The following is a 27,988-nucleotide window of genomic DNA, read 5'->3' as shown; positions in this document are numbered from 1 at the left end:
AGCAATGCCTTCACCAGAAAAGTCCTGACCATTATAAAATAATAAATTTCTTTTATGGTGGATCCACCTCAATATGACTCGGGAGTATATTTACAAAAGATATACAAATCAAAAATACTTCGGTATTAACTTCAGTAACTTAACGACATGGTTGTTTTAATTTGAAAGTGAGACCGGAAATGGATGTTGTTTATATATTCCTTTTAATGTAATGACGTGCGTTGAGCTGAGCTGTGAGTGGTGTGGGTGTAACAGTCAGCAGAAGCGCACGCTGTGTTATTGTGATGGCTCAGTTTGAATATTGGAGCCTGGTGTCTTCGCTCATCTAAAGCACATTTGCATAGTTTTCACAAATTTAGCGTTTTTTGTTCTTTTTATTTTTTGAAGGGTGGCAATAAACGAGGCTCGCTGCCACCAAACTGTTTTGCTGATCGTCTGACAGTAATTCGGGATTAAAATGGTCATCAAGGTTTACGTCGCCTCCTCAACTGGCTCTCTCGCGGTGAGTGTTTGCTAATGTGCCACAGAACTTGTTGACAGGTGCTTGGAAACAGTGCATTCAGAAACGCCGTGCGTAAATTTTCACTGCCACTTTATCGTTTGAACTCAATTATGTAATGGGACTAGGAGTGCGCCTGTTCGCGCTCAGCCACTTCAGACAGGCGCTGAAATCAGTCGGTATCATTTAGACAGGTGAGAAGGCTGCTCGGTAGTTAAGGTGCGCATTTCTGGTTAGGTGGACTTTGAAGTCTTCGTCTGTGCTGTGGACAGATCCTGTTAAAAGCTTTACTTATTTATTTATTTATTCATTTTTAATTCTCTAAAAGCACTGTATATACACTTGCATCTCAATTGTATTACAATTAGTCTGGCTTGTGGCCTCGTATGAGGTTTAAGGAACACAGCGAAGCTGAAACAAACAAGCCTGTCTCTTCTGTGGGCATAAACAAGCATGATGTTCCCGTTAGGCTTCCTCTAAATGTACTGACAAAATAACAGAAACACCCTACTTCTTATTCTTACGTTAACTATACCCTCAGAAATTCCTGTAAATATCTAGTTTTGTCTGATTGACCCAGCATAAATATAAAGGGCATTTAAGTCCATGTGATTAAGTGGCATCCCAGAATATATTAGAGCGGATATTAAAACTATTATCAGATCAGGTTGATGTATAAACACAAAGAACAGTCTGGTTTTTATGGGATAAACAAATAGTAGACCTGCTGGCAGCTAGAATGTGATTCTTCCCAGTGAGATGTTGAACTGTGGTTCATGTACAGTGTAAGTTTAGTCAGAGTACTTTTTCAGTTTCTTTTTCCTCACAGTTTTCTATTGTAAATATGATTTGTTTCTAACATTTGACAGGTTTTCACAGATTTTTATTAGTCTGTAATGTAGTGCACAATCAGATGAACCAGATGCAGCTGCAGTCCTGCTGCCCCTTTTGGCAAACTGCAGTTGCCTGCCATAGAGAAAGTCCAGCTGATATTGAGCGTGGGCAGAAAAACCATCACACAACACTCCTGCAAGAATGCTAAAAGAGTTAGGTAATGGGACAAATGAGTAATATTTATGTTATCATGCTTCGTCTCTTGAAGAGGGCAGGCCAATCTTTGAGCGTTTACAAAGGAGTTATTTTTAACCCTATGACACATACATTCAAAACAGACAGACTCCCTTTTTTTTTCTCCCCCAGAGACAAGAAAGAGCCATGCTCGGTGGAATAGGTCCACCATTGAACCAGTATTGAGCTCATGTGAATCTAATCCACTTTGAATGCTCTTCAATTGAGTTACATGTGATTGAATAAAGATGAAAGGTGAGGCGTATGTGTGTGTGTGCTGGAAAAATATAGTAGATAATGGCAATGAAAGATGGAGATGGTGGAAGATGACATGAAAAGCTGCAGTTTTAATACATCTGGAGAACGCAAAATACAAATGCTTAGGAAAAACGGTGTGTGTGTCCTCATTGGGTGGGGGGTGCAGCTCATGGTTTAATCTCAGCAAATTAGTGGGGCGGAATCTAATGAGCACAGAATGAATGAGATGTAGATCAGGTTATCCCCCCCACTCTTTAGTAGATGTGGTATGTGTTAAGTCTCACCCAAATGACCTACTATGATCATAGTTTCTGTTAATTAAAACTCTTTGCATTATGTAGCCTAATAACTGTTGAAATGTTGGCTTTGGGCACGCATGGGCAACCATTCTCTTAGGAAAAATCATTGTGTGCCACATGATTTTAGGCATAGTGTGAAGGTTAAAAAAAATGCACATAACCTCCTGATCTTTATCTTAACCAAAAACACAAAACCTAAAACATGCATGTTTTTTTTAGAATTAAAAAAATTTCCAATCCCCAACATAGGTGTAATTAATTATCAGTAGCAGTGCTTTTCTATCACATGTCATTTATATTCCCTGTTTGTGACTGAAGGATTAATTCTCTCTTAAACTAATCCCCATGTTTCATTAAGTCCTCTCAAACACAGCGCGTTTACTCTTGTGTGCTTGATTGTTTGTCTTAAATCCTACATGTATGCACGCACACACACAAAATCTGAACTCACCCATTCCACTGATGCACTCTTTCGCTCGCACTCACAGGAGGCACCTCTTTCATTATTTAGGCCCACGCTGCCTGTCTTTCACCTCAAAGGACGACCAACCGTCTCATATATGCCGTGCTGTTTACTAGCACTGTGACAAACTGTATGCTTTTAGGAGTAAAAGTGAAGTGAAGGTTAAACCTGTGACCTGGACAAAAAAACCCCAATTTGTCTCTTTTAAAGATTGCCAGTAACCATCATTTACTGTCCTATAAGTATCCTATCAGTCCAGATAAAGCTGTTTTATGACCACACACAGAGGAGCTTTTAGAGCGAGACAATAGATGACTTGAATCTTTGTTTGGGTGTATGTTTTTGACCAAGTGAGCAGAACAATCCCTTGCTATCTTTTAAGTTGGAACAAAAGGATCATTGTGGCTCCTTAATGTTGAGTAAATGTAAAAACACAGCAAAAATATTTTGCATTAAGACAGATTTTTGGGGGGGAAAAATAAGGAAATGGATAATTGATGGTACATTTGGTCACAAGAAAGCCAATTCATCGTTTTTTTTGTTGTTGTTTTTTTTTAGGGGGGGGGACGTCTTCTGCCCAAATTGTTTTAATTAATCTGTTTTTTATGATGATAATGAGTGCTCAAGCATGCAGTCCATTGTTATGCTTGCATAAACAACAATGGCCTGCATGAATGTATAAACAAATTGGAAGTGGCAAATAGAATTTAGTATTACATTACGATTGATGTTGCTACCTAAACGGCTTCAAACTCTGAATGATTGCATATTCTGAAACAAGAAAAGGCCGTCCATAAAGGATTGGAGGACAAAGAGACAAACACTCGCCAACAGTTGCGGGTCTGAGACATTTGGACCATGCATCTAAAGTGTGTTTATGACCAAGTGTGGGAGTGTTCTGTCTTCTAAAAATATCCTTGGACTTTTCTTTCCCACAATTCACAAACACACTCTGTCCCAGAGTACTTGGGTCACTACTATAGGGAGTAGTTGCGTCCATCCTAGACCATAGCTGAAAAAGTTTGCTCCATAGGGCACTTTTAAGAATGGGGTAAAGTCCTGCATACAGCTGTAGTTGTAGCTTGCCTATATAATGTGAGTGTCGCTTTAAATGTACTTCCACAGTTAAACAGGCGAACATACTTTCTGTACTATCTGTTGCAGTAATGATTGAGTCGTGTCTAAATGATGAGAAATATTCAGATTTGTTACTTTAATAATGGAATAATAATGATTGTAACTGATAGGTTAATTGATGAATAATTATCCTTAAATCCAAATCTTGTAATTTGGCAATCGTATTGATATAAGACAAGACGTACAGTAGAAAAGGATGTTGCGTATTGGATTTCAAATGCAACGCCCTTTACTAATCTAATCAATAATCCTGCTTATTACCAACAAAGTTGATCTTCAGTTAATGCGTACACTGTACTCCCTCTGTTTGTGTGTGTGTGTGTGTGTGTGTGTGTGTGTGTGTGTGTGTGTGTGTGTGTGTGTGTGTGTGTGTGTGTGAGAGAGAGAGAGAGAGAGAGGCAGAGAGCGCTCCACTCACTCTTACTGGTGTCAGTTTACCATTTGTCATTTCAGGACTGCATTAAATACCTGACTGCTTAGCCAGGTGCCAGTGCTCAGAGGCAATGGATATGAAACACACACATAGAAACTACCATTTCTAACTGTACTTAACAACACATATATGGGGCATTTTAACCATGGCAGAGGGAAAGTAGTGTAGTGTAGTTGAGCTTGAGCTTTTTGGTTTTATAAAATCCTCTATTCTTGTGACTTCTCTTTTTTGGATTCTTTTAAGAATTTTTCTATCTTTCTCTGCCCTTTTCTTTCTTTTTATCAATTTCCATCTAGGTAAAGAAACATCAGCAGGCAGTAGTTGGTTTCCTGGAGGCCAACCGAATCGACTTCCAGGAAGTAGACATTACGATGCTGGAGGAGCAACGGCTCTGGATGTACCGCAACATCCCCAGGGATAAGCAACCAGAGAAGTGCAACCCGCTGCCTCCGCAGATTTTCAACGATGATCGCTACTGTGGTGTACGTGGTGGTGATGGGGTTATGTTTATCACATTTTTATAACCAGACATATATTTTGACCACATTTTCCATTCCAGTGTTTAACAAGACTCTCAGTTGTATTTCTTTCCTGTTGTATCTGATAAACATTGGCAATGGTCTGATGATGACTTATCTTGGTTAGATATCTACTGATTACACTGGAATCACCTAAAAACTGCCCTCTGCCCCCAGAGGCATACTTGCATAATGCAGTATGGATTAATCTATGAAAATAATTATCTCCAGCTCAAGCCTTGAAATTATGCCTTGACCTTGTACTTTGCAGGTTGTGGTGGTGGGTGAGTTGTTCCAGGTTAAAAGCAAATGAAAGAAAATCTGCACTACAAAGCTTAGAGGACTGTTGCCCTCCATCTACAGATCAGTGAAACTCTCCTTATATATGTGTGTGTATATATATATATATATATATATATATATATATATATATATATATATATATATATATACACATACACCTATCTATCGATCTATCTATATCTATCGATCTATCTATATCTATCGATCGATCGATAGATAGATAGATATATCTGCTGAGGTATACTTACAGAATGCTTGATGCATGGATTTCGCCAATTTTAAGTGTATGCCATTAGTTTACACTGATATGTGTCAATACATCAATTTAAGCAATCTACATGATGGTGATTTTGATCAGTTGCCAGTTTACATCCTCCATTGAGATTGCAGGCTGCTCTGTAATCCTGTCGTAATCCGGTTTCACGGATGGGGCAGATTATCTGCTCTGCTTGACATCACTCTGACTGGCCAAGGCTCTCAACACTGATCTACAATGTCAAACAAATATTTTAAAAGGAGACTCAGAAGGCCTGGTTTTCAGGGAAGCGTATAACCACCTTTCAATCTTCCAATTGCTCAAAACCTAACATCCTCCTCTCCTCCGACAGGACTATGAAGACTTCTTCCTGTCTAAAGAGAACAACACTGTATTTGCATTCCTTGGGCTCAGTTCCCAACCCTCTGTTAAAGTAAGTGAATGTGCATACACACGAAGCACATTGTTCTAACTGTAACTCAAACCGCTGACATGGTTTCCAGTCACATTTAACCCCCGGTGTTACTGCTTCATCAGCATCTTTACTCTCTGCAAACTTTGGTTTGTCGCTTTAATTTCATGCACATCAGCTTTTTTGAGGAGTTGAAAATAGAGAATTCAGAAAAATCATGAAATCCCGTAGTTGTGGATTCAGTGAGCATATCTCCTCTCCTCAATATTAATCTTTTATGTCTTTCACTTAGATATCCTCTTAGAATTTATTATGTAATGATAGTTCCAATGCTTCTTCAGAAAGAGTTAGCTTTTGTGCTAAGAGTTGCAAGAAAAGTCAGTCCTTACATACAAGACCAGCTATACTGGTTCTTTTGAAAGAATGCAGAATTACAGGACCTATGTATCAAATATGAAAGAGACCTATTTTGAAACCTCACTAAAAAGCATGTATTTGATTTCTCCAAGTCACACCCATCTCTGTTCCTCGCCTAGATCTTGATTGGATAACTGAGTTAGAAGTGATTTGATTAGACCAGCAGTTTTTTTTTTTGTTTGTTTGTTTCTTTTGTCTGGTTTTGGAGTACAAAAAAACTGGTGCAGCAGATATAAGAAATATTTTTTCACACTAAGCAAACTGACTATTGTGCTCTCTCTCTTTTTCCCCCCCAACAGGATTCAGAGTCATAGATCAGACTGCTGGTACTTGTCCAGAATTAGTATCTCTTCCTGGATCTTGCTGCCTCCTTTTCCACACTTCTCTTTACAGCATTTTGCCAAAAGCTGTTACATGTGGACTTACCTCGTGTGACCTCTTCTGACTTGAAAAACTCCTTAAACTCTTTTCCACCATCACCAAGTTTCCAAGTGTCTGACTCTGAAGAAGTCAGAGACTTACTCACTGACACAGGAGATTAGCTTGATGAATCAGTTTCTTTCCTTTTTGTTTAACACACTGTGGCGGCAAACACTGTTTCTGAATAAAGTAGCAAATATTCTGAGCTAGTAGACGATGTAGCAGCTTCTGCCCTTTGGATAACCTAAATGCAGTGAGTAGGGAAGGGAAAGATCATGTGCAGCAGTGTAAAACATATCATCTGAATATACCGCTGCGGTGTGTCTTTGTGTTTCTGTCTCAATCAGCAGCTGTTAATGACAACCTGAAACAACCTAAGCCTGTGTGTACCTGTGAGAGTGATAGCAGCCATCTAAACAAAAGACTGCAGCTGACAACGTAGCAGATAAGACCCAAGAATCATAATGCATATTAAGAATTAATAATAATTCTAAATATTTTTATGCTGAATCACCTTGATCTTGCTCTTATATTAATCCACTGCCAAAGTTTCTGCAAATAATTTGCCTGGTATTATTTTACTTGGCATTGTTTAAAAAAAAAAAAAAAAATCAAAATGACAAGTTTCTCAGTGCTTTGTGACCTCCCTACACTGTGTGACGCTCAGCTCCAGCAGTCTTCAGTTGTTGTACAAGTGTACGTATTCTTTTTTTAAGCTGTTGATTAATAAACATTTGGTGCTAGTGAGTATTTACAGCAGGATGATGTGGGTTTTGTTAATCTGCAGTTCTGTGGCTCACCAGTGCATTTTTTAAAATAGTCATTAACACTAAAGTCCATATTAGACACAATTAAGCTGTGTCACAATCTGGATTAATTCTGTTCTTTAATCAAATTTTGCTATTGCTAAAACACAATTACCAATAACTGAGCCGTGACAGTGTGTATCATCCTATTACTACACAAGATTGATCATTGATCATCTAGTTATTGGTGAAAGTTTGAGAATTTGTAATGACAACCTGTGCCTCCCCTTCTTTCTATATTTATAAATGTGAAATGTGAGCAAACTACCCTCTGTGTGTTTAAATTTGATATATGTAGCGTTAGCGTATCAGGTCCAGCTCTTTGTCCTTTCCTATTCATCTATATTCTGTGTTACCGCTCCCCAACACCAACGCTGATTATATTATTTACATGACTCCCCCCAGTCAGATGGATTTGGATGGTAGCTGATTTTAGGTTTACAGATGAAGGAAAAACCAGACACACCATTTTTTTTCCCCTAAATGTTGTGCCATTGTGTGTAAAAGGATGTCTGAGTTGCACATATATCAGTCAAACGGCGTTGATCTTATACTTTCATCACTCATGACGATCACAACATTCCCGTTTTGCTGATTTATGTGAAAGAAAATTGTGAAGCTTGTAAATTTTTGTGAAGAATATGTTAAATAACAAAGTCACTGCATGTACTGTGTTTCAACTTTCCCTGCGACTGCTTGTAAGAAGCTTTTTAGATTTGTACTCATGTGACACATTACTGTAAAGCATATTTTGCACAACAATGCTGATTATAATATTGTCAGTTAATTTGCATCTCTGTTTTTCATATGCATGTTATTATTCTATTACAATTTAAAACAATTAAAATAAGAGAATTACCATAGAGTCAGTATTGATTTAAAAGCAAATCAAACTGAGAAGAGCAAACTGACAACTGAAGAGAACATTTAGAAAATCCATTTTCAATGGCTCTGTATGTCTTTTCTTGTGTTATGCCAATAATGCAAATTGTATGAACTGCCCTTTGAATTCAGCTTTCTGCTGATAGGTATCAGAGATACATTTCCTGTAAGGTTTCTCAAACAGGAACTTAATGGAAATATAAGATGACATATTGCAAACTCAGGCAGAGAATGAATAGCACCAAGTTGGACCATGTTTGCCTTCAGAACTGCCTAAATTTGTCATAGCAAGGATTCAACAATGTGCTGGAAACATTCCTCTGAGATTCTGGCACATGTGACATGATAACATCACACAGTTCTGCAGACTTGTTGATTGACACCCAGAGGCCCAAAGCTAACTACAGAAAATCCCATACACGATTACACCACCAGCACCAGCCTTGATACAAGAATGGATCCATGCAGAGAACAACCACTCACTGGATATTTTTTCCAAAAATTCTAGAGATGGTTGTGTGAGAAAATTCCCAGAAAACCAACTTGTCTGACACCATTAACCATACCACATTTATAGTCCTTTAAATCATCTTTCTTCCCCATTCTGTTGCTTTTATCTTGTCTACATGCCTAAATGCACTGAGATATTGTCATGTTATTGGCTGATTGGACATTTGGATGGACCAGAAGCCGAACTGGTGTATCTAATGTAGTGGAGGGAAAGTTTATCTGGCTTTTTTTCAGTGGGGAAACAGGAGTGGCCACTAGTGGACCTGTGAAGAATGGCAGAACAATTCAAGCTGAAGCAGGGTGAACAGTTGGACGTTAAAAGTGTTGACGATACAGTGTTGTCTATAAAATATGTAAAAGAAATGGTCAAAATGCCTTAAATTAAAAACAGAAATGTATAAATTTGTGTCCACGGGTGAAGGGATGTTTGTAGGCCTAATTTCACAGCATCAAAGGTACCAGTTTCTCCAATTTCATTAAGTTGTGACTCCCACTATGTATTCCAATAAAGTACTTTTTTAAGGAAGAACAAAAGGCTAATGTTAGCACAAATATGAGCCAACAACATGATAATATACTGCTAGTGCTGAAATTGCTGTTGTAGTTGTAACCCTGGTATATACACGCCTTTCTACTTATTAGACTATTATCGGCCTGTTTTTCAGACCACCCACGGTGTTGTCAGGTAGGTTTGTGAGGTAATTTCCCATCAGAGAATCTCAGATTCTATAATGATTTACCCAGATGTCAATATGTGCAATATGTGCTTAACCTACTGTCCTTTCAAACTCCAGTATTCTCTAATGTTAGATCGATTCTCCCAATGATAAAATTTGGAAATAGAAAATTGCGTTGTTTACAATGTCTGGCTCCGTTTGGACACCCTAGACCACGAAGCCACAATCTTTGTGGCTGTGACCCATTTTAGTGAAAGATTGATTACAAGGACATCTTCACTGCATGTAAGATTTTAACAAATAAACCAAACAGCTTCTCAGAGGATTTTTTTTTTTTTTTAGATAAGCAATAAGACTTTGTAAGAAATAATATTAAATTAAGTGAACAGACAGTTTTATATATGCCAGGTCTCATAGAAATCTCTATGAGATTTTATTATCTGGATAAATAAAGGTCTGATGAATATATTATTTTCTTATTACATTATTCTCATGTAGCCAGTTCAAGATACTAAACTCTGGTTTCCTATTACTGTGCTTTATGGTGCTCTCTGTGCAACTAACCAGCAGATTAACTTTAGTTATGCCTGTTATAGATCAACCTGATATCATAGCAAAGCGTGTAATAGAGATGGCGTTCCAATATGTCCATTCCACACTTTGGATCTCTAAAGTGTGAAAATGGATGTTTCTTGAAGGTGTTTCACCTCTCATCCAAGAAGCTTCTTCAGTTCTAAAACCACATGGTGGAGAGTCCCAGGTATTTAATCCCTAGTGGAAGTTGTCCTTTAAGTTGTCCATTATTAATCATGTGTCTCACTACATGTAAATCATCTGTCTCGCCACCAGGGAAGGGATCTCAAAACTGTGTTGTAGGTGGTTGACAATTGGTGCGTAAGCCACCCTCTCTGTTCACGGATGGTCGTTCATAGTGTACATTGATGGCATCTTTCACTCCTTCAGTCTCAGATGCCATCTGAAGGTTTTGGGGCTGCAGTCTGCATTAGTAATGGCCTTAAAATGAAATTAAAGCTGATGTGAATGATAACTACAAGTAGGTTTAGCACAGAAGTAGGTCAGTCGCTAAGTTTACTGACTGATATTTCACAACAAGCAACCACAAAAGCATCCCTTTGACCTTGATTTCCCAATTATCTATGTTGTTGTGAGTAAATAATTACCTCTGCCAAAGGAGATATGTTCTTGGTAGCTGTTGCATGTGTGCATGTTTATGTGTGTCTCATTCTATCTATAAACATGACAACTTGCAAAGTTTTGAATAAATTGTGCCAACATTTTGTAGGGGTGTAAAGTGGGGTCATCTTAACAATCAATATAAATTTACCTTACATTCAATACGATCTTCAAGGTTAACCTAATGAATGGCTATTGACAAAAACTTAACTGTGTATTGTTAGCATATAAAAAGTACCAAAAAGTACCAATACCAGAAGTAAGAGGTCACATTTGACCTTTGATCTCTCCTTCAAGGTCAAGTGATTGTTCTGAAGGTTATAGTAATGTATATAGAGATCTTCCAAACGAATTACCTAATGCCATTGCTTGTACTGACAACATATAGGCATATAGGGAATGATATATAAGGATTCAAAACATTGCATTACTTCTTTCTGACCTCTTCTTCAAGGTCAGAAAATGTTAAAATTTCATTCAAAATTATTTTGTTGTTTTTATTGGCAACATTTCCAAAAATAAACATTTAAACAAATTTTATAAACAATGAAATGAATGCTACATATGTAGTATATTCACATAAAAAATGACAACTGTTTATTTTTAAAATTATGGTAAGTATATTAAAATGAGTTTCAAACAGGGCAAATAACGAAAACTTGCACTTTGATTTGTTTATGCTCCATAACATAGTACTCGTGTTTAAAAAGAACAAAGGCAACAAAGTTTTTTTTTAAATTTTATATACTGTACATAAGATATGCTATACAAATACTATTCCTTTCAAAGTAAAAACTGCCAGAGAATGAGCCACCTTGGTGGAGAGCTGCACTATCATTCTTGTTCTTATTGTCTTTCATTATCTTTTGCAACATCATGTAAAATGTTGCTTCTCTTTATGATGAATATGATAACTGTTTAAAAAAATAGTATATGTAGGCTTTAGTGAAAAACAAAATCCACTCATCAACTTGTCTTTAATGATTGATCAAAATGTCAATATCTCTCCAGTTTGCAATCCAAGTCCAGCTAGAGTTTGATTTATAGCAAGGAATTTGTTCATTGGGGTTTTTGTTCATCGGCTCACCCTTAGGGTGAGCAATTTATTACAAATACTGATTTCATTTTTAAAAGATTTCTAGTCGTTGTGAATTTAAAGAGGACTGTATTATCAGCTTTTGGTGAAAACAAAAAGATTAAACAAAGCTTTTCTAAAGACAGGGGGTTCGGAGAGATGTAAAGCCATTTTTCAAATTCACTGTTATGTTTTACAGCATTTGACCAACACTGAAGACACAATATGATCCTCATTTTGGATGAAAAACAACAATTTATTTTTCACTTGTCTCTTGGTGAGTTACTGGAGTTTTTTCTCAGTTTGACTTCATGTGGACATATTTTTTCTTGAGTGGAAACATGGTTTGGTTGTGTGTTAGTATCATGAGTGAGAAGTGGGAGTTTATTTACTGGATCAGTTTAAAACTATCCAGGATCCTTTTGTCTTCCATATTTATAATATATTTAACAAATCATAGGTCTGACTACAGTGTAGACTGTTAACACAGAGTTTTATTTTGTATCTAAGTTCACATCTCCTGTCAGATTTAATCAGACTACTTTGCTATATATTTCTGCTGCAGGCCTGTTGAGTTTGCTGCAGTTTACAGGTCAGTAAATAACCCATGAATATTAAGATAATTGGATTTCTCCATTAAAAAACTGCCTTTATGTTTTTAAGGTCTAGGTAAAACATTGAACATCCTTTGTGGTTTTGTTTTTCTCATATCCAGAATGTGAAAAAATTAGGCTGGTCGGACCTTCGCGTTGCTCTGGCAGAGTGGAGGTCTTCTACCAAGACAGTTGGGGAACTGTCTGTGATGATGAGTGGAGCATGGCCAATGCTGAGGTGGTGTGTCGAGAGCTAAACTGTGGGACAGCTATGGAGGCCAAAAACGATGCTTTCTTTGGACGTGGAAAGGATGAGATCTGGTTGGATGATGTACAGTGTGTTGGGAATGAGTCTTCCATCCTTCAGTGTCAGCACAAACCATTTGGGAAAAATAACTGTGGCCACAGTGAAGATGCAGGAGTGGTCTGTTCAGGTACGTCTAGATAATGTTTGACATATTTTGTTGTACATTACATGTACCCCATGCACAGGGTAAGATATGTATTCATTTATTTATTTTTGTTTATACACACATTTTAAGAACTTTGTCAGTCTAGTATAATATAATATTCTCTTAAGCTAGTGTCGGCAGGTAGAAGCTGAGACTTCTATAAGGATGTGTCAGCTGGAGTCGCAAAGACTGCTTAAACTGTTTTGACTAAAAATTGCTGTCTTGGTCGGTTTGAATAACTCTGGGCAGACCGAATGTTGAGAAAAATCTAAGCAGAGCCTTAGTTATGGTGGGAGCAGTGATCTTCCAAGAGGAATGGCTTCAGGAAAACAAGTTGCAGCACACGTGATTGTCAAGAGAAATTGACTACCAGCTTTTGACAATTGCAGCATAAGGGAGGATTCATTGATGCAGCCCTAACTATACGATTTAGCAAAAAGGAAAGTTTTTAATCTTAAAAGTAGAGATAGTGTCTGTCTCCTGAATCCAAACTGGAACATAACATAACGTAACATAACGTAACGTAACGTAGCGTAACGTAACGTAGCGTAACGTAACGTAACGTAACCATATGTTTCGCCCCAAGAATAAAGAACTTAAGAATTTGAGCCAGTATATTAAAATGTAGTCAAATGTAATGGGAATTTCTTTATCTTTCCAGTCAACTTTAGTGACATTTCTTCAAACATTAACCCCATTCTTTTTTAATTAAAAAGGCTGCGAGTATAGAACTCTTGCTTTAAAAGTTTAATGTTGATTACAAACAATTATTTTGTGTATTTAATGTCAATTAAAAATACCAGTTTTGATGCTGGTCTTAATTAAACAGGTCCTGCCCAAATAAACCTAAAAATTATCAAAATAATATACTGAAAGACTAACTTCCCCTTAGAGAGGTATTCCCCTTAATTGGAACCAAAAACTGGAAAATATCACTTTTCATAACTGAATTCAGTTTTGCTATAAAATTAGCTATAAATGTTCTCCCTTGTCTATAGTCTTAAGGTTATTAGGAAATACATAGAGTGGATTTCATACTTTTTCACAGTGTTATTTGTCATAGACTAACCATTTAGTTTTATATATTTTATAGGACATGTGCGGCTTGTCAATGGAACTCGTTGCAATGGCAGAGTAGAAATTTACCACGAAGCTCAGTGGAAACGAGTTTGCAGTGATTTGGGCAAACAAGCAGCTCATGTTGTGTGCCAAGAAGCTGGTTGTGGCGATCCACCCACTCAGACTGAGACATTGTATTTTGGAGATGCACGTGCCCTGCCTGCAATCAAAACCATCTGCTCTGGAAATGAGACCTCTGTCTCACAGTGCTCACTTCTAAAAGTCAATGAAAGTTGTGATGATGCTACTGTTGTCTGTGGAAGTAAGTCACACGTGTGCTCACAAAACTATCAGTAATTAATTGTAAAAGTGACACTGTTAGAATCTGCCATTTCTGAAAAAACTTGCCCTTAATTTTTTTTTTTTAAATTAACAGACAGTCAACCCATTCGGCTGGTGAATGGGACTAATCGCTGCTCTGGTAGAGTGGAAATCTACTATAGTTCACAATGGGGAACAGTCTGTGATGATAGATGGGGAATGCAAGAAGCAACTGTCGCATGTCGAGAGATGAACTGTGGGAATGCTCTCTCTGTCAAATATAAGACTTACTTTGGGAGAGGTCAAGATCAGATTTGGCTGGATAAGATGGAGTGCACTGGTCATGAGATGTTTCTTGCTGACTGCCCTCACAAAGGTTTTGGAGTATATGACTGTAACCACAGTGAATATGCTGGTGTCGTGTGCTCAGGTAAGACAGGATGTATTCTGAGTTTCAAACCTGAGTTTTAATGAAAATCCTAAAAACCCAAATTCTGCTTTGCAGAGACAGTCAGATTGATCAATGGAACTGACAGCTGTTCTGGCAGAGTGGAGGTTTTCCATGATGGCCGATGGGGGAAACTTTGTAGTAATAACTGGGGCCTTAAAGAAGCTGCAGTCCTATGTAAGGAGCTCAACTGTGGAGATCCAAAAAATTCCAAGGACATCTTTTACTTTGGTGACAGCTCACTGCAAGGGTTCACAAGTAGATGCTCTGATAATGTGAACTCTATCAGCCAGTGTCAACTGCAAGAACACAGAGGGTCATGTGAAGGTGTTTCTCTTGTATGTTCAGGTAAGAGACAAAAACTATAGATATGCTCCTCTAGTGCTTTCCAAGAATAACAAAGGTCATGTTTGCTCATTAAGAAAAGACTAGCCTATGTGCATTCTTTAGTTTTACCTTGTGATATGGCAATTATTTAATGCATGGTCACAGAGTTATTTCACTATTAAAATTACCAGCATTTAGCAAATACAACTTTAATGTGAGACAGCAGATAAATATTAACCACTTACAATGCTAAATTCTATTTCATTTGACAATGTACTAATATCAGCCAGCAAGGGTAATACAACCCCTTCGCTTTAACTACTTTTATTATCAACAAAAGTGAAAAATTGTGAAGTGGAAGGAGAAGAAAATATGTAAATGTCTACATCAATCAATCTAGGCTTAATTTTAAGCAGACTGATTATAGAATTCTGCAGACCACTTTGAGTGATAAGCATGTTGAAATTAACTCAATCAAAAGTAGCTGATTTTTTTTATGCTAAATAAAACATAAAATAAAGAGCAAAAAAAAAAGGACAGCTTCTGTTTAGACCTCAGCCACACATTAAGTCATGAGGTCATATTCACAAACCAGTAGAGTTAGCAGTCAAACATTGTCAACACACTGTTAAATTCTTTTTTTCCTTCATGACTTACTTTGTAGCATTTTTGATACATAGAAGGGGGAACACAGGAGTCCCCTTTTATATGTGCACATTTATACTAACCACCACCATTAGGTTTAATGAAATTTAGAAGAAAAAGGGGGAAAAGGCGCCAGATAATAGACATGGCCTTATCCTTTTTAATAAACAAAATATTAAAGTTATTTTAATTTTTCATTCACAAACTTAACATTTGAGAATGGAAAGAAAAAATCTTGATATTAATATTAATGTTGTTTATTTTTTGTTTATGTGTCTTCATCTTTTGCTTCTTTGTTTTCTTTTTCTCCTTGTTTTTGAAACAATGGGGAGCCAATAGAGATGAGCAAGTTTGAGATCCCAGTCGCTACCAAACTATGCTGATTTTTGGCTTTATGTCTGTGTCATAAACTGTGTGCGGCAGGCAGGAAGGAGGACCGAAATGCAGACTCCAGGATGTGAAATGTAAACTCATAAACAGCTTTATTGCTGAAAAAGGAATGCCAACCAAGTCCAGAAATAAACAAAAACAGAGTTTAACCTCTTAGGACCTGGCACCCACATACGTGGACATCAGATTTTGGGTTGTCTAGACCAAAATATTAAATTTTGCTCTACAAGGGCCTGATATCCACTTACGAGGACATTATGCTGCCACTGTTCCATCAAAATTTTAAACAAATATCCTCATCCTCAGCTCTCATTTTTCTTAGGAACAAAAATCGGGTAAAAGAAAAAATCTGGTGATTCTTTGTTTTTACATTCATTGGGTCCCAATATGCCCAAATATCAAAGAGAAATTAAAAATGCATGCCGTGGAAGAGTTCGGGTCTTAGGAGGTTAAAACAAAAAATGCTGAAGTTTAGGAAAACAGAGTCCACAAAATCAAAATCCCAGCAGCAGAAGTCTAAAACAAAACCGAGGAGCTGGGTCAACCATGAATCCAAAGAGGCACTTTCTTTTCAGCTGGCGGTTGTCTGGAAGTGCTATATAAATAAATTGCTTGCTTGCTAAAGCCAAAAGAAGTTCTGGAAGCCGCAGGTGGTGGTGCAGGTGATGGATGTACGGGCTCACCAGAGGCGTCAGCGGACACAAGGAGATGTTTTTTATGTGCATTAAAGTTATATAAAAATTTAACAGTGCAAATGCAAATTCCTTGCTGACAGTTTAACCAAAAGGCATTTCCAGTGGAAATTGGCCGACATAACCATGTCTAATATCCACAAAACTTAAAAAGACGTTATACACACACAATACAGTAATATTATGTTGCAGCACAGTACGTATCACTCCGCGAGGCTCCTGCCTATGATAGCCGTAATGCTCCGACAATCCATCAAGCTTGTACTAAAACATTTGACAGATTTTCGAGCACCGTGTACCACATAAAATCGTTTCGAGGTCAGTAAACACAACCAGAATTCATACATAAGGCACATGGGATTATAGGGGGCACTGTCAACGATCCGCTTTCGCCCTTCTCATTCTCTGTCGCCGCCATGCTTTTTCCACCATGTGCATATGAAAACAAAGGCACTGCGCATGCGCGTTTTACCCATATTCTATCGCGATATTTCATTTTCTTATCGTTGCCCAACATTATACCGGTATTACTGTGAACAGTATGATATGGCCCAGCCCTAGCTGGTTGGCCTTAGAAAATCTGCTGTTCTTAAGCTCTCCAGGTTAGAACTAGCAGTCTTGGGAGAAGTTATCTCAGGAAAGCTGAACTTAGTCTTTGAGGTGGCCTGCTCATGGCTATAAGCCTCCTTGGCTACCTTAACCATCGTTGCTACAGGAGGGTCTTTAGAATTACCACTACTGGTGGTAATTAGTACTTTGCAGTCTGGTTGTGTGTCAGTCAGTTTTATGCTTGATAGGCACACGAGTACAGTCATCACCTGGCACATTAGTGAGCCCTGAGACGCAAACCTCACTGGTTTCCAGGACAGGCACAAAATTACTCTCAGAAACTTCAAGCTTGGAAACACAGGAATCCCTGAAATTACAGTCACTCTCAGAAACACAGTCACAATAACCCTCCGGTGCAGATTTTACAAACTGTCCAGCACTGTTCAACCCATATGAGCTGGAGTCTGTAGGCATGCTGACTTAAAACTAGTGTTCAATGATGAGGCAGTGTTACTCACAGGACGTGGAGGCTCAGAAGAAAAAATTGTCTTTGGCTGAGACTTGGAACGGCGTGAACACCGCTTCCTCCTGGGAACTGTGCACAAGTGGCGGATGAGCTGGATGGTGCTGTTGAGGCAGAGGCGTTGACGGTGAGATCCTCCCTTTGGAGGGATGGAGGATCAAAACTAGCGGCAAGTGCTATTGCCAGGTTGGCTGGAGTCAGGAATGTACCAGGCTGCGGACCTCTTGCTGGCACTCTTCCTTCTCTCCCTCGTGGGTCGGAATGATCCACCGCCCCCGCAGAAAGATGATTTGGCATGCATACTCCTCAAAACTCCCGAACATTAAGTCTGCTGGGTCCATAGTGTGGTCATGATCTTCTGTCATAAACTGGGTGCGGCAGGCAGGAAGGGAGGACCCAAATGCAGACCCCAGGATAGGGCTGCGCTATATCATACCGTTCACAGTAATACCGGTGTAATGTTGGGCAATGATAGGAAAATGAAATATTGCGATAGAATATGGGTAAAACGCGCATGCGCAGTGGTACTATAGAGTAAACTTAAGACCAACAAAGCGGACTTAAATATAATACAAAATGACAAAAACACAAGAAAAACTCCAAACACTGGGTACATTAAACCAAGACCATGACAGTCTGTGTGATAAAAAGAAAAGAAAAGAAAAATTAATGTAATTAAAAAACAAAAGTTAGATTTAATGTATAGTAATATAATATAATAATATTTGTTACACTAATATAACAACTGATTTCCAGGTAATGCGAGATTAACCGGTGGATCCACTCATTGTGATGGAAGAGTAGAGTATTTCAATAAAGGCCAGTGGGGGACTGTGTGTGCTGAATCCTGGGACATGAATGATGCAACAGTGGTGTGCAGACAGTTGGACTGTGGGAAGCCTCATAAGCTTATTCAGCTTGGTCCTGGTACAGGAAACATCTGGACTGATCAAATTAATTGCAATGGAGAAGAGTCTACATTGACTCAGTGTCCAATAGAACCATCTCATTGCAACAACACTGTAGTGGCTGGTGTTTTCTGCACAGGTAAGAAAAACATGGAAACGCAAGTCTGAATTTTTTTTATGCTGTGTAAAATATGAATAAAAACAGAATGTAATAATTTGGACATCTCATAAACCCATACTTGATTCACAATAGAACATAAAAATACCAAATCTGAAATTTTCTTGGGAAAACATGGAATCTGCGTCCTCCCAAATAAAGAGGAGAGGGATTTGTTATCAGCATTTAGTTCAATTTCTATTAGAAAACAAACTGCACCCTGTTTAGTTCATTATAGAATGAGCGTCAGTATCAATATGAATGCCTGAATGCATGAATGCCTATGAAACTGGCACATGTGGAAGTAGATCAAAAATGGTGAAATGTGTATATAGGTTTTACAGCAACAGGATCCTCCATTAGAGCAGCAGCCAAGGGAGATGGTCCTATAATGGCATGAATATTGTGATGCACGTATTGCCAATTTTACCGTATAAGAAGTATGGTTGAATCATTCCGGTGATGGACAGGAAACAGCAGAAACTCAGGAGGACATCTCCTAATAACTATTACCAATGCTAGTACCAATCCATGAAAAAAAAATGACAGAAAGTAGTAGAAATGCATGGAGAGCCATAATAAATAATCTAAAGTAAATGCACATGACTTGAAAGAAGGCAAAATGACTTGACGAAAGAGATTTAGATGGCCAAACAGGGGAGGAAGTTAAAGGATGGGGAGCCCGGAAATTTCAGCAGGATTTTATTATCTAAGATGCCTAAAGTGCCCAGAAACTTGCCACAAGGTGCACAAATTGATTTTTGATCTGAGAGGGGAAAGTTTGAGATGGCTTAAGATGAGTGAAAAGCCTGGATTTGGCTAGTAGAATCAGTAAGCAGACAATTGCCAGTCGCAGAGGCTTGTTAAACTAATGGAAAAGGTTGAGGGTTTTAATTATTAGCATTAGGAACGCTGGTTTGAGCGGGGAGTCAAGAAGACCTAAGGGTACATCTTTCACCATCTTACAATGCTATGATTGCAGCCATTCCCCACCTCTCTGTGAATGGCGCTCATGGCCTTTCATCAATGGTCTTTGATCAATGATCAACGGTCTTTGATCAGTGGTTGTTGATTAATGGTCATGACAATTTGCATACTAATGATCAAGTAACTGACCTCACAACCCATTGTTCTTTCGGTTGGCTAGTTTCAGTCATTGTGCAAATGTACTGTTTATAAGGTTGGGGAAACCTGCAGTCAGCTGAGACTGAAGAAGCCCCTTCAATGAGTGACAAAACGTTTCTCCCACTGAAAATGCCACATCCAGATGAACAGAATCAACCTTTTGGCATTTACTTACCTAGATTATTGAGCATGAATCAAGATGCGAGCATCTAATAGTGTGAACGTGACAAAGACATGGACACGATTGCACGAAGGAGACTGTAAAGGAGAGGTGCAATGAGATTTAAAGTATGCAGCATGAATGCCGACCGGCCTCGAGAAGGCTGGGGAAAAGGTGATCCAACTAGACTAGTGATGTCATGAAGCGCTTGACAGCATGGAAAAGTTGGAGTGATGTGAAGGTTAGATGTAGCTGGCAGCACCTGGGAGCGGAAAGATGTGAGACCATTGGTGTTTCTTATTGAACTTATCAATAAACTTCATTACAACAGCATAGATACTGTTGAATAACTGGCTTGCAATTCAGACAATTCACCAATTGAAAACATTTTAAGCATCACAAAACATGACACAGAAGACTCAGGACGTTTGAGTAGGTAGAACCCTATGTCATCCAAAATTGGAATAACATTCCTATTACAAAAGTCTAGAAACTGGTATCCTCAGTTCCCAGATCTTTACAGACTGTTTTTAAGAGAAGAGGGGATGCACAGAATGGTAAACTTGGTGGAAAACAAACCTTTTCCAACTTTTTTGGAACATGTTGCCATAAAACTCAAAAGAAGTGAATATTTTCTAAAGTTGTACATGTTCTCAATTTAACCCTTGTATGGTGTTCGGGTCTGTGAGACCCGTGTTCAGTTTTTTTCAAAAGAAAAATTAAACAATTAATTATTTTTTCACGTGTAAATGTGTTGTGTCTTTCCACTCACTCCACTTGATTATAACTGATTTATTTATAACATTTTATATAAAAGAAAAACGAGAAGCACATTAATTCATAAATGTGATCTAACAAAGGTAAAGGGAAAAAATTAACCATGTTTGCTGTTCATATGTCTTGTAATTGGGATGAAGTAAACATCTGTTGAGTAATTTAACATAAAATTGTTTGATGGTGTTAATTTGGAAAGCCAAAACTCTAGCGGGTCCACCAGACCCATGAACACTGGCTGAGTAACAAAAATACGAACACCACACAAGGGTTAAATTCAAATAGTATACAATATACCTAAATACATCACAGTTGTTTGTTGGTCATTCTTCCATACCTGTGGCTACATATTTAGTTTATTTGCCTTCACAGAAAGCTTGGCGGTCCGCTTGGTTAACAGTAATGATGAGTGCTCTGGAAGAGTGGAGGTTCGTCATGATGACCAGTGGCACACAGTGTGTGACACGGACTGGACTCTAAGTAAAGCTGGAGCGGTGTGTGAGTCGCTGCAGTGTGGACGTGCCGTGAAAGCTCATGGTGGTGCTGTTTTTGGCCGTGGCAGTGGGTCAGTGGTGGAGGCTAGCAATTCATGTTTCGGCAATGTGACATCTCTTCAGCAATGCTCAGTCGAAGGTTTTACAAGAGCAACCTGCGGGCATGAATATGATGCTGGTGTTCTCTGTGCAGGTAAATCCTTATTATTATGTTCAAAATTCAAACATAATTTTTTACGAGATCACAAACAGTATAAATTATTGCTGTGATGTGATGTCACCAACTGTGGTGGTGGTGGGAGGGTAACTGGTAAACTACACGCTTATTGGTTAATAATTACAAGTTGTTAGCCACTGATCATACTTTGAAACAGATAATGACTGAGATTTATGCACTTTTTTTTCTCTTTGTTCCCAAGGGGTCACCAGAGCAGATGAATCTGTATTTTTGATTTGGTACTGACTTCAAAACAGATACTCTTTCAGATTTAACCCTGCCATTTAATCTGTCTTCAAACAGGCACTGGGATTACACTCACTTTCTCTCATTTTCATGGTTTCTGTTTTTTTCCCTAGTTTGGGTTTTTTTTTTATGGGTTTATTATTTGGTGGGTTTCTTTCTACATCTTTAGCCTTTTGTGTCAATTAGTATTTTCAAGTGCGTCCTAGTTTAGTTATTCATATTTGTAGTTCTTAGTTCCTTGTCTAATTTTTTAGACATTTCCCTGTATGTAGTCTGTCTCTTCTCCACTTGTTTCCCTTTCTGTTTGTGTGTCTAGTCTGTCTCTCTCTATTCTGTACTTCCCGTCTTATTTTGTAGTCCCTCATCATGTGTGCTGTTTTCTGTCACTCTTTGTGTCCCATTCCCCCTGTGTCAATTCAATTGTCTACAATTGTGGTCGATTGAACATATGTATTTATGGTTTTTATTTTGGAATAGGCAGAACTTACTCTCTTCCTCGCTGACTCTACAGCTGTCGTTATGTCACACATTGGCTCACTATTTCTTGCACCAAAACACACCACAAGTCCCACCACTACTAAATATTACATGTTATTGTGCAGCACACAAGACCGACAGTGCACAGTGTGCTTTGAGGTAGCAGCCAAGAAAGATATAGTTTGTCTGTGAGCACCCATGTGTACATGAAGCAGGCATGGAGGAGATCCAGGCCCCAAATATCTAGAGGCCCCCCAGAGCGCGAGAGCCCAAGGAAGACCATTGGAGGGGCAACTGCCCCACCCTCCTGGAAAGAACTGAGGAAAGCCCCAGATGTTGGGTCACCCAGCAGTCCTGGTGCGGAAGCCACGGGGGGCTGCAGTGATGTGCCCACGGGTTCTGCCTGAAACGCACCAACATCTGAGGGCATCAGCCACCGACAGGGAGCTTTGTGGGGGTGATAGGTCCCCACATCTGGGGGGGCCTGAGATATGTCCAGAGAGGTGGAGTCTAAGACCTGACATATAGACACAGACAAACAGGCACACACAGACACAAACATGCATTCCCACCCTCATGCAAACATATACAAATAATTGGCACTCACCCAATGTGGTGTAACGTTTGACCCGTTATGCATACACTGGACACGACTGTGATGACAGCAATACTTTTATTTACAACTGTGGTTTTCACTTTTCACTGGGACACAGACACCCCTTGCCTCTAGAGGGGTAATTTGCCCCTAGACCCAAGAGATGTTACCCTTTTTCCAGGGAGGTGCAGGGAGGCCCAGCATCCCTAGACCCCAATCAGATGGCTAACTCCTCCTCCCAGCCCCCTGCCCTGAGGAGGCACAGAGAACAGCGGTGTGAAGACCCCATACCTTTTTCCACACGCTCATATGTGGTGCTGCTGCGTGCTGTTCTAAAGTGCATTTAAAACACGGGAGGGCCATGGTGCTTTCTGCCAGAGAGCAGCAGATGTCAGCACGGCCCCTCATGAGAAGCTATTGAGTTCTTAATAAACTGCTTAATGGGATCTATTTGACAGCTTGTAATTTATATTGTTAATGCTTGAATGTTTTTCCTCAGTTAAATCAGCAGTAAATGGACCTGAGCTTTAGCACCAAAATTTCCTGGTTACATTTGGTGAAAGACTGTGTTTTGGGTTAAAATACACCTGTTGCTGAAGTTAACCACATTTTAAAGTTTCTTGGACATACGAACTGTCCAGTATGAGCTATTGTCTGAAAAGGGGGACAGCCATTAACATCTTTTGGTTGCATTTCAGATAATGATGGACACTCATCAGCATACAGCATGTTGAAGATATCCTTAAAAATCTGATAATACTGGATTTAAAAAAGAGTAAGAGATTGAAATATTCATTGCTAATACTTTAACGTGTGCCCTCAGGTAAACCACCAATAAGGCTTGTGAACAGCATTGACCGATGCTCTGGCCGAGTGGAGATTCTGCATGACGGCCGGTGGGGAACAGTGTGTGATGATGACTGGGACTTCAGAGAGGCTGAGGTGGTGTGCAGAGCCATGGACTGTGGAACACCTCAGAGAGCAAAATCTAATGCCTTCTTTGGTGAAGGCCAAGGAGTGATCTGGTATTCTTCTGTCAACTGTTTGGGTAATGAGACGTCCCTTGGGCACTGCAGGTATCGCCCCTCTGGAAGATTTTCGTGCAGACACAGGGAAGATGCAGGAGTGATTTGTTCAGGTAAAAACTATTTTGTCATTAAATATTGTGTCTTTTTTTAATCTTTAGATATGACTTCCAGAGGTTGTTGTTTAAAGCCATCTTTATTATATGTGGCTGCAGCTCTCGGCTGCAACCACACTTACACCAACTTACAACACTGATTCCCCATGTTTTAACACAGATGCATTGCAGATGCCGTGCAGGTACATCTGCACAGCATCACAGTCCACGGCCCACCACAATTTATATCACAGTTATTTCCATGACATCAGTGAGAATATTGTATGGATTTCAATTAATGCAATTTTCAGGCACCAACTAATTGCTGATTTTGTCCTCTTTGCTTTGTAGCTACCATTCGACTCATCAATGGGACTGACATGTGCTCAGGAAGGGTGGAGGTCCACTATGGTGAACACTGGTCACCAGCATTTAATATTAACTGGGGAATGAATGAAGCCACAGTGGTGTGCAGAGAGATACATTGTGGAGATCCTGTCAAGATTTCAAGGCCATTTGGTCAAGGTGAAGATCTGAGAGGACATGAGATCCACTGTAATGGTAGAGAGAGCTCTGTCACACAGTGCACATTTAGGAACTATACCAGATCTATCACCGAAGGTATTGAAGAGGCCTCTGTGGTATGCTCAGGTAAGACTTGATGTTATATTTCAAAAAGAAAATGAATCCATGAAGTTCTTTATCAAACAGATCAAGTATGATTTTTTCCAATTAAACTGTTGATGCAAACCATCAAATCAATATTTTTGTAGTCTAAACACATGTGTTAATCAGGTACAACCCGAGTTATAAATTATGTCACTATCTTCACATATGTGTGCTATAGCAGTGCATATACAGAGAGAAGACCAATAGGATTAGGCCAGCCAAAGCACACACAGACTATTCACGAACACACAAAAGAATTGGACCATATAAGATGCTGTAAATAGGCTGTGCTTCAGTGCTGCACATGTTTCAGTCAGCTAGCTGGCCACTACGATTTAGCATGAAGCTGCATCTTTGAACCTTTGTTTTTATATTGTTTTCCTCTCTTCGTCACCGTTCCTTTACACAATTTTGCTATTGAATTGCTCTAAATTATTATTACACATAATTAATCCCTTTACTCATTGAGGTCAACTTGACCTTTTTGATACCTGTAAATGGACAGTCTACTTCTAGGTAGAACAAATGCAATATGGCAAATTATTTTATGCCTAACAAGTGATTTCACCATTACCAGCATTTAGCAAACACAATGTGAGACAACAGATGAATATTAACCACTTACAATGGTAAATGCTATTGATCTGATGATGCACTGATCACCCAGTGAGGGTAATATAGCCAAGGGTCAGCAACATTGAAACTATGAAGAGAGCAATTTCTGAGTCATTTTTGATGCTGTAAAACATATTCCATCTGTATGATGCAGAAATCATAGCTGATTAAGTCTAAAATGGTCTGTTGGTGATATGATTCATTTGTATTTTTTCTTTGCATTTTTCTTTGTATTTATAGATTTATGTTAGATTTATATAACAACTCTGCTTTCCAGGTAATGTGAGATTAGCCGGTGGATCCACTCGTTGTGATGGAAGAGTAGAGTATTTCAATAAAGGCCAGTGGGGAACTGTGTGTGCTGAATCCTGGGACATCGATGATGCAGCAGTGGTGTGCAGACAGTTGGACTGTGGGAGGCCCCATAAGCTTCTTCAGCTTGGCCCTGGTACAGGACAGACCTGGACAGATCAAATTGAATGCAATGGAAAAGAGTCTACATTGAATCAGTGTCAACAAAGACCATATCCATATCCAGACAGGACTTGCAACAACACTGTAGTGGCTGGTGTTTTCTGCACAGGTAAGAAAAACATACAAACCCAGTTCCAAAAACAAAACGTTTGGATCTTTTTAAAAATGTAAGTAAAGAATAAATGCAAAGATTTCCAAATCCATATTTGATTCACAATAGAACATTAAAAAGAATTTAACATCATCAAAAAGTGAAATTCTTTTTGGAAAACAAGCTGTGTCCTGTGAAGTAAAGAGGTGAGGGACCACACTGCTTATCAGTCTTTAGTTCAAGCAACAGCATCAGTATGAGGGTGCATTAATGCCCATGAAACTGCCAGCTTGAAAATCTGGCAAAACACCAAAAATGCTGAAATCCAGATACAAGTTTGAGAGAAACAGATGCTTCCAGCAAGATGACATCTGTTTCCATGTATATTTCAGTGAGACAGTGCTAAACACCATACTACAGCTAATGTAGTATGCTATTCTTTTGCACATAAGCTTCATTGCTTCCTTCTTCTTCATTCCTTCATTTCTCTCCCAGAAGTCCAGCAACTGGTCTTCCTAGTTTGCAAATGTTTACAGACCGTTCATAGAAGACATGGCCTTGTTCCAACTTGCTCTAGAGTTGTAGTCAAATTTAAAATACACTTGGAATTTCTTAAAATGAGAACTGGTTGCAGGAGTCATTTTGAGCCCCTCCAGCATCAGCAGTAATAATGGTAAATAAATAGTCTTTTCAGTTCAGCTTTCTGTTGCTGAGATCAGCCAGAAACCCAGCCAGTTCTCCACACATTTGGGCACACACTCCCCTGCTCTGTACTATCCTGCTGTACCCTGGCTCTGCATCCCACAGGTGATATGTGGCTACAGGACCCTATATATTTATTTGTCAATCACATCTAGCTAGCTCTGTCTTAATTTTGAGCAGCTTTCATGACAAAAAGTGTGTAAACAATCATGTTTTTAGACAAACCAGGTGCAGCAGTTGTGATTTTACATTAATTTCTATATGGTCAAAGTGACATCCTCAGCGGTTCCAGGTACTATTAGTACTTTTATTTGACATACTCCAAGTTCTCTACTAATAAAAATGTTTAGATTATAAGTTGTGATGTTAAAATTGTGCATTTTCTCAGGCTAAACATTTGATATTTTCAAGATTGTATTGTGAATAAAATATGAATTAATCACTGAATTCTGTTTTTACATAAATGTTTACAGAATTTTTATATGAAAAATGCCAAAGAGTAATATTGGCAGCTTAAATGTTCTTTCTCATTTAAAAAAAAAGTTTAATATTGTCTTCTGAGTTTAACCGGTGTACAATATACCTAAATACATCACAGTTGTTTGTTGGTCATTCTTCCATACCTGTGGCTACATATTTAGTTTATTTGCCTTCACAGAAAGCTTGGCGGTGCGCTTGGTTAACAGTAATGATGAGTGCTCTGGAAGAGTGGAGGTTCGTCATGATGACCAGTGGCACACAGTGTGTGACACGGACTGGACTCTAAGTAAAGCTGGAGCAGTGTGTGAGTCGCTGCAGTGTGGACGTGCCGTGAAAGCTCATGGTGGTGCTGTTTTTGGCCGTGGCAGTGGGTCAGTGGTGGAGGCTAGCAATTCATGTTTCGGCAATGTGACATCTCTTCAGCAATGCTCAGTCAAAGGTTTTACAAGAGCAACCTGCGGGCATGAATATGATGCTGGTGTTCTCTGTGCAGGTAAATCCTTATTATTATGTTCAAAATTCAAACATAATTTTTTACGAGATCACAAACAGTATAAATTATTGCTGTGATGTGATGTCACCAACTGTGGTGGTGGTGGGAGGGTAACTGGTAAACTACACGCTTATTGGTTAATAATTACAAGTTGTTAGCCACTGATCATACTTTGAAACAGATAATGACTGAGATTTATGCACTTAATTTTTTTTCTCTTTTTTCCCAAGGGGTCACCAGAGCAGATGAATCTGTATTTTTGATTTGGTACTGACTTCAAAACAGATACTCTTTCAGATTTAACCCTGCCATTTAATCTGTCTTCAAACAGGCACTGGGATTACACTCACTTTCTCTCATTTTCATGGTTTCTGTTTTTTTCCCTAGTTTGGGTTTTTTTTTTATGGGTTTATTATTTGGTGGGTTTCTTTCTACATTTTTAGCCTTTTGTGTCAATTAGTATTTTCAAGTGCGTCCTAGTTTAGTTATTCATATTTGTAGTTCTTAGTTCCTTGTCTAATTTTTTAGACATTTCCCTGTATGTAGTCTGTCTCTTCTCCATTTG

The 27,988-nt window shown here is 38.8% G+C and overlaps 2 protein-coding genes across 4 annotated transcripts in view; both read left to right on the top strand.

Moving 5' to 3' along the window:
• Positions 1-204: 204 nt before the first annotated feature.
• On the top strand, positions 205-9,075 carry sh3bgrl2 (SH3 domain binding glutamate-rich protein like 2). Its single transcript, XM_085247406.1, has 4 exons — positions 205-502; positions 4,454-4,639; positions 5,587-5,667; positions 6,363-9,075. The coding sequence occupies exons 1-4, from the start codon at positions 458-460 to the stop codon at positions 6,375-6,377; spliced, it is 327 nt and encodes a 108-aa protein (XP_085103532.1). The 5' UTR covers positions 205-457; the 3' UTR covers positions 6,378-9,075.
• A 2,548-nt stretch (positions 9,076-11,623) lies between these two features.
• Positions 11,624-27,988, top strand: part of LOC146557705 (scavenger receptor cysteine-rich domain-containing protein DMBT1-like) — a 57,692-nt gene continuing 41,327 nt past the window's right edge. Inside the window, exons 1-13 of one of the 3 annotated variants that reach the window (XM_085247822.1) lie at positions 11,624-11,646; positions 11,827-11,904; positions 12,193-12,219; positions 12,343-12,654; positions 13,766-14,053; positions 14,168-14,482; positions 14,558-14,848; positions 18,383-18,673; positions 21,123-21,437; positions 23,603-23,917; positions 24,251-24,550; positions 25,461-25,766; positions 27,109-27,423. In XM_085247822.1, coding sequence (XP_085103948.1) covers positions 11,853-11,904; positions 12,193-12,219; positions 12,343-12,654; positions 13,766-14,053; positions 14,168-14,482; positions 14,558-14,848; positions 18,383-18,673; positions 21,123-21,437; positions 23,603-23,917; positions 24,251-24,550; positions 25,461-25,766; positions 27,109-27,423 — 3,127 coding nt within the window. In that variant the 5' untranslated portion in view covers positions 11,624-11,646; positions 11,827-11,852. Of the gene's footprint in view, positions 11,647-11,671; positions 11,905-12,192; positions 12,220-12,342; positions 12,655-13,765; positions 14,054-14,167; positions 14,483-14,557; positions 14,849-18,382; positions 18,674-21,122; positions 21,438-23,602; positions 23,918-24,250; positions 24,551-25,460; positions 25,767-27,108; positions 27,424-27,988 lie in introns of those variants that run through there. The other 2 variants (XM_085247823.1, XM_085247821.1) reach the window with 2 other exon arrangements.

The sequence above is a fragment of the Mchenga conophoros genome, linkage group LG15 (genome assembly GCF_057382185.1).
Source record: "Mchenga conophoros isolate Kocher_MC1m ecotype Shallow Benthic linkage group LG15, M_conophoros_male_GT1.1, whole genome shotgun sequence".
Lineage (NCBI taxonomy): Eukaryota > Metazoa > Chordata > Actinopteri > Cichliformes > Cichlidae > Mchenga > Mchenga conophoros.
Note: the sequence above shows the minus strand (reverse complement) of the source record. Positions and strands in the feature narration are given on the sequence as shown.

Excerpts from the sequence above, each read along its gene's own strand:
- sh3bgrl2 (XM_085247406.1), top strand. The coding sequence starts at position 458 with ATGGTCATCAAGGTTTACGTCGCCTCCTCAACTGGCTCTCTCGCG. Across the intron at positions 503-4,453 it reads CCTCAACTGGCTCTCTCGCG|GTAAAGAAACATCAGCAGGC; the intron begins GTGAGTGTTTGC and ends ATTTCCATCTAG. Across the intron at positions 4,640-5,586 it reads ACGATGATCGCTACTGTGGT|GACTATGAAGACTTCTTCCT; the intron begins GTACGTGGTGGT and ends CTCCTCCGACAG.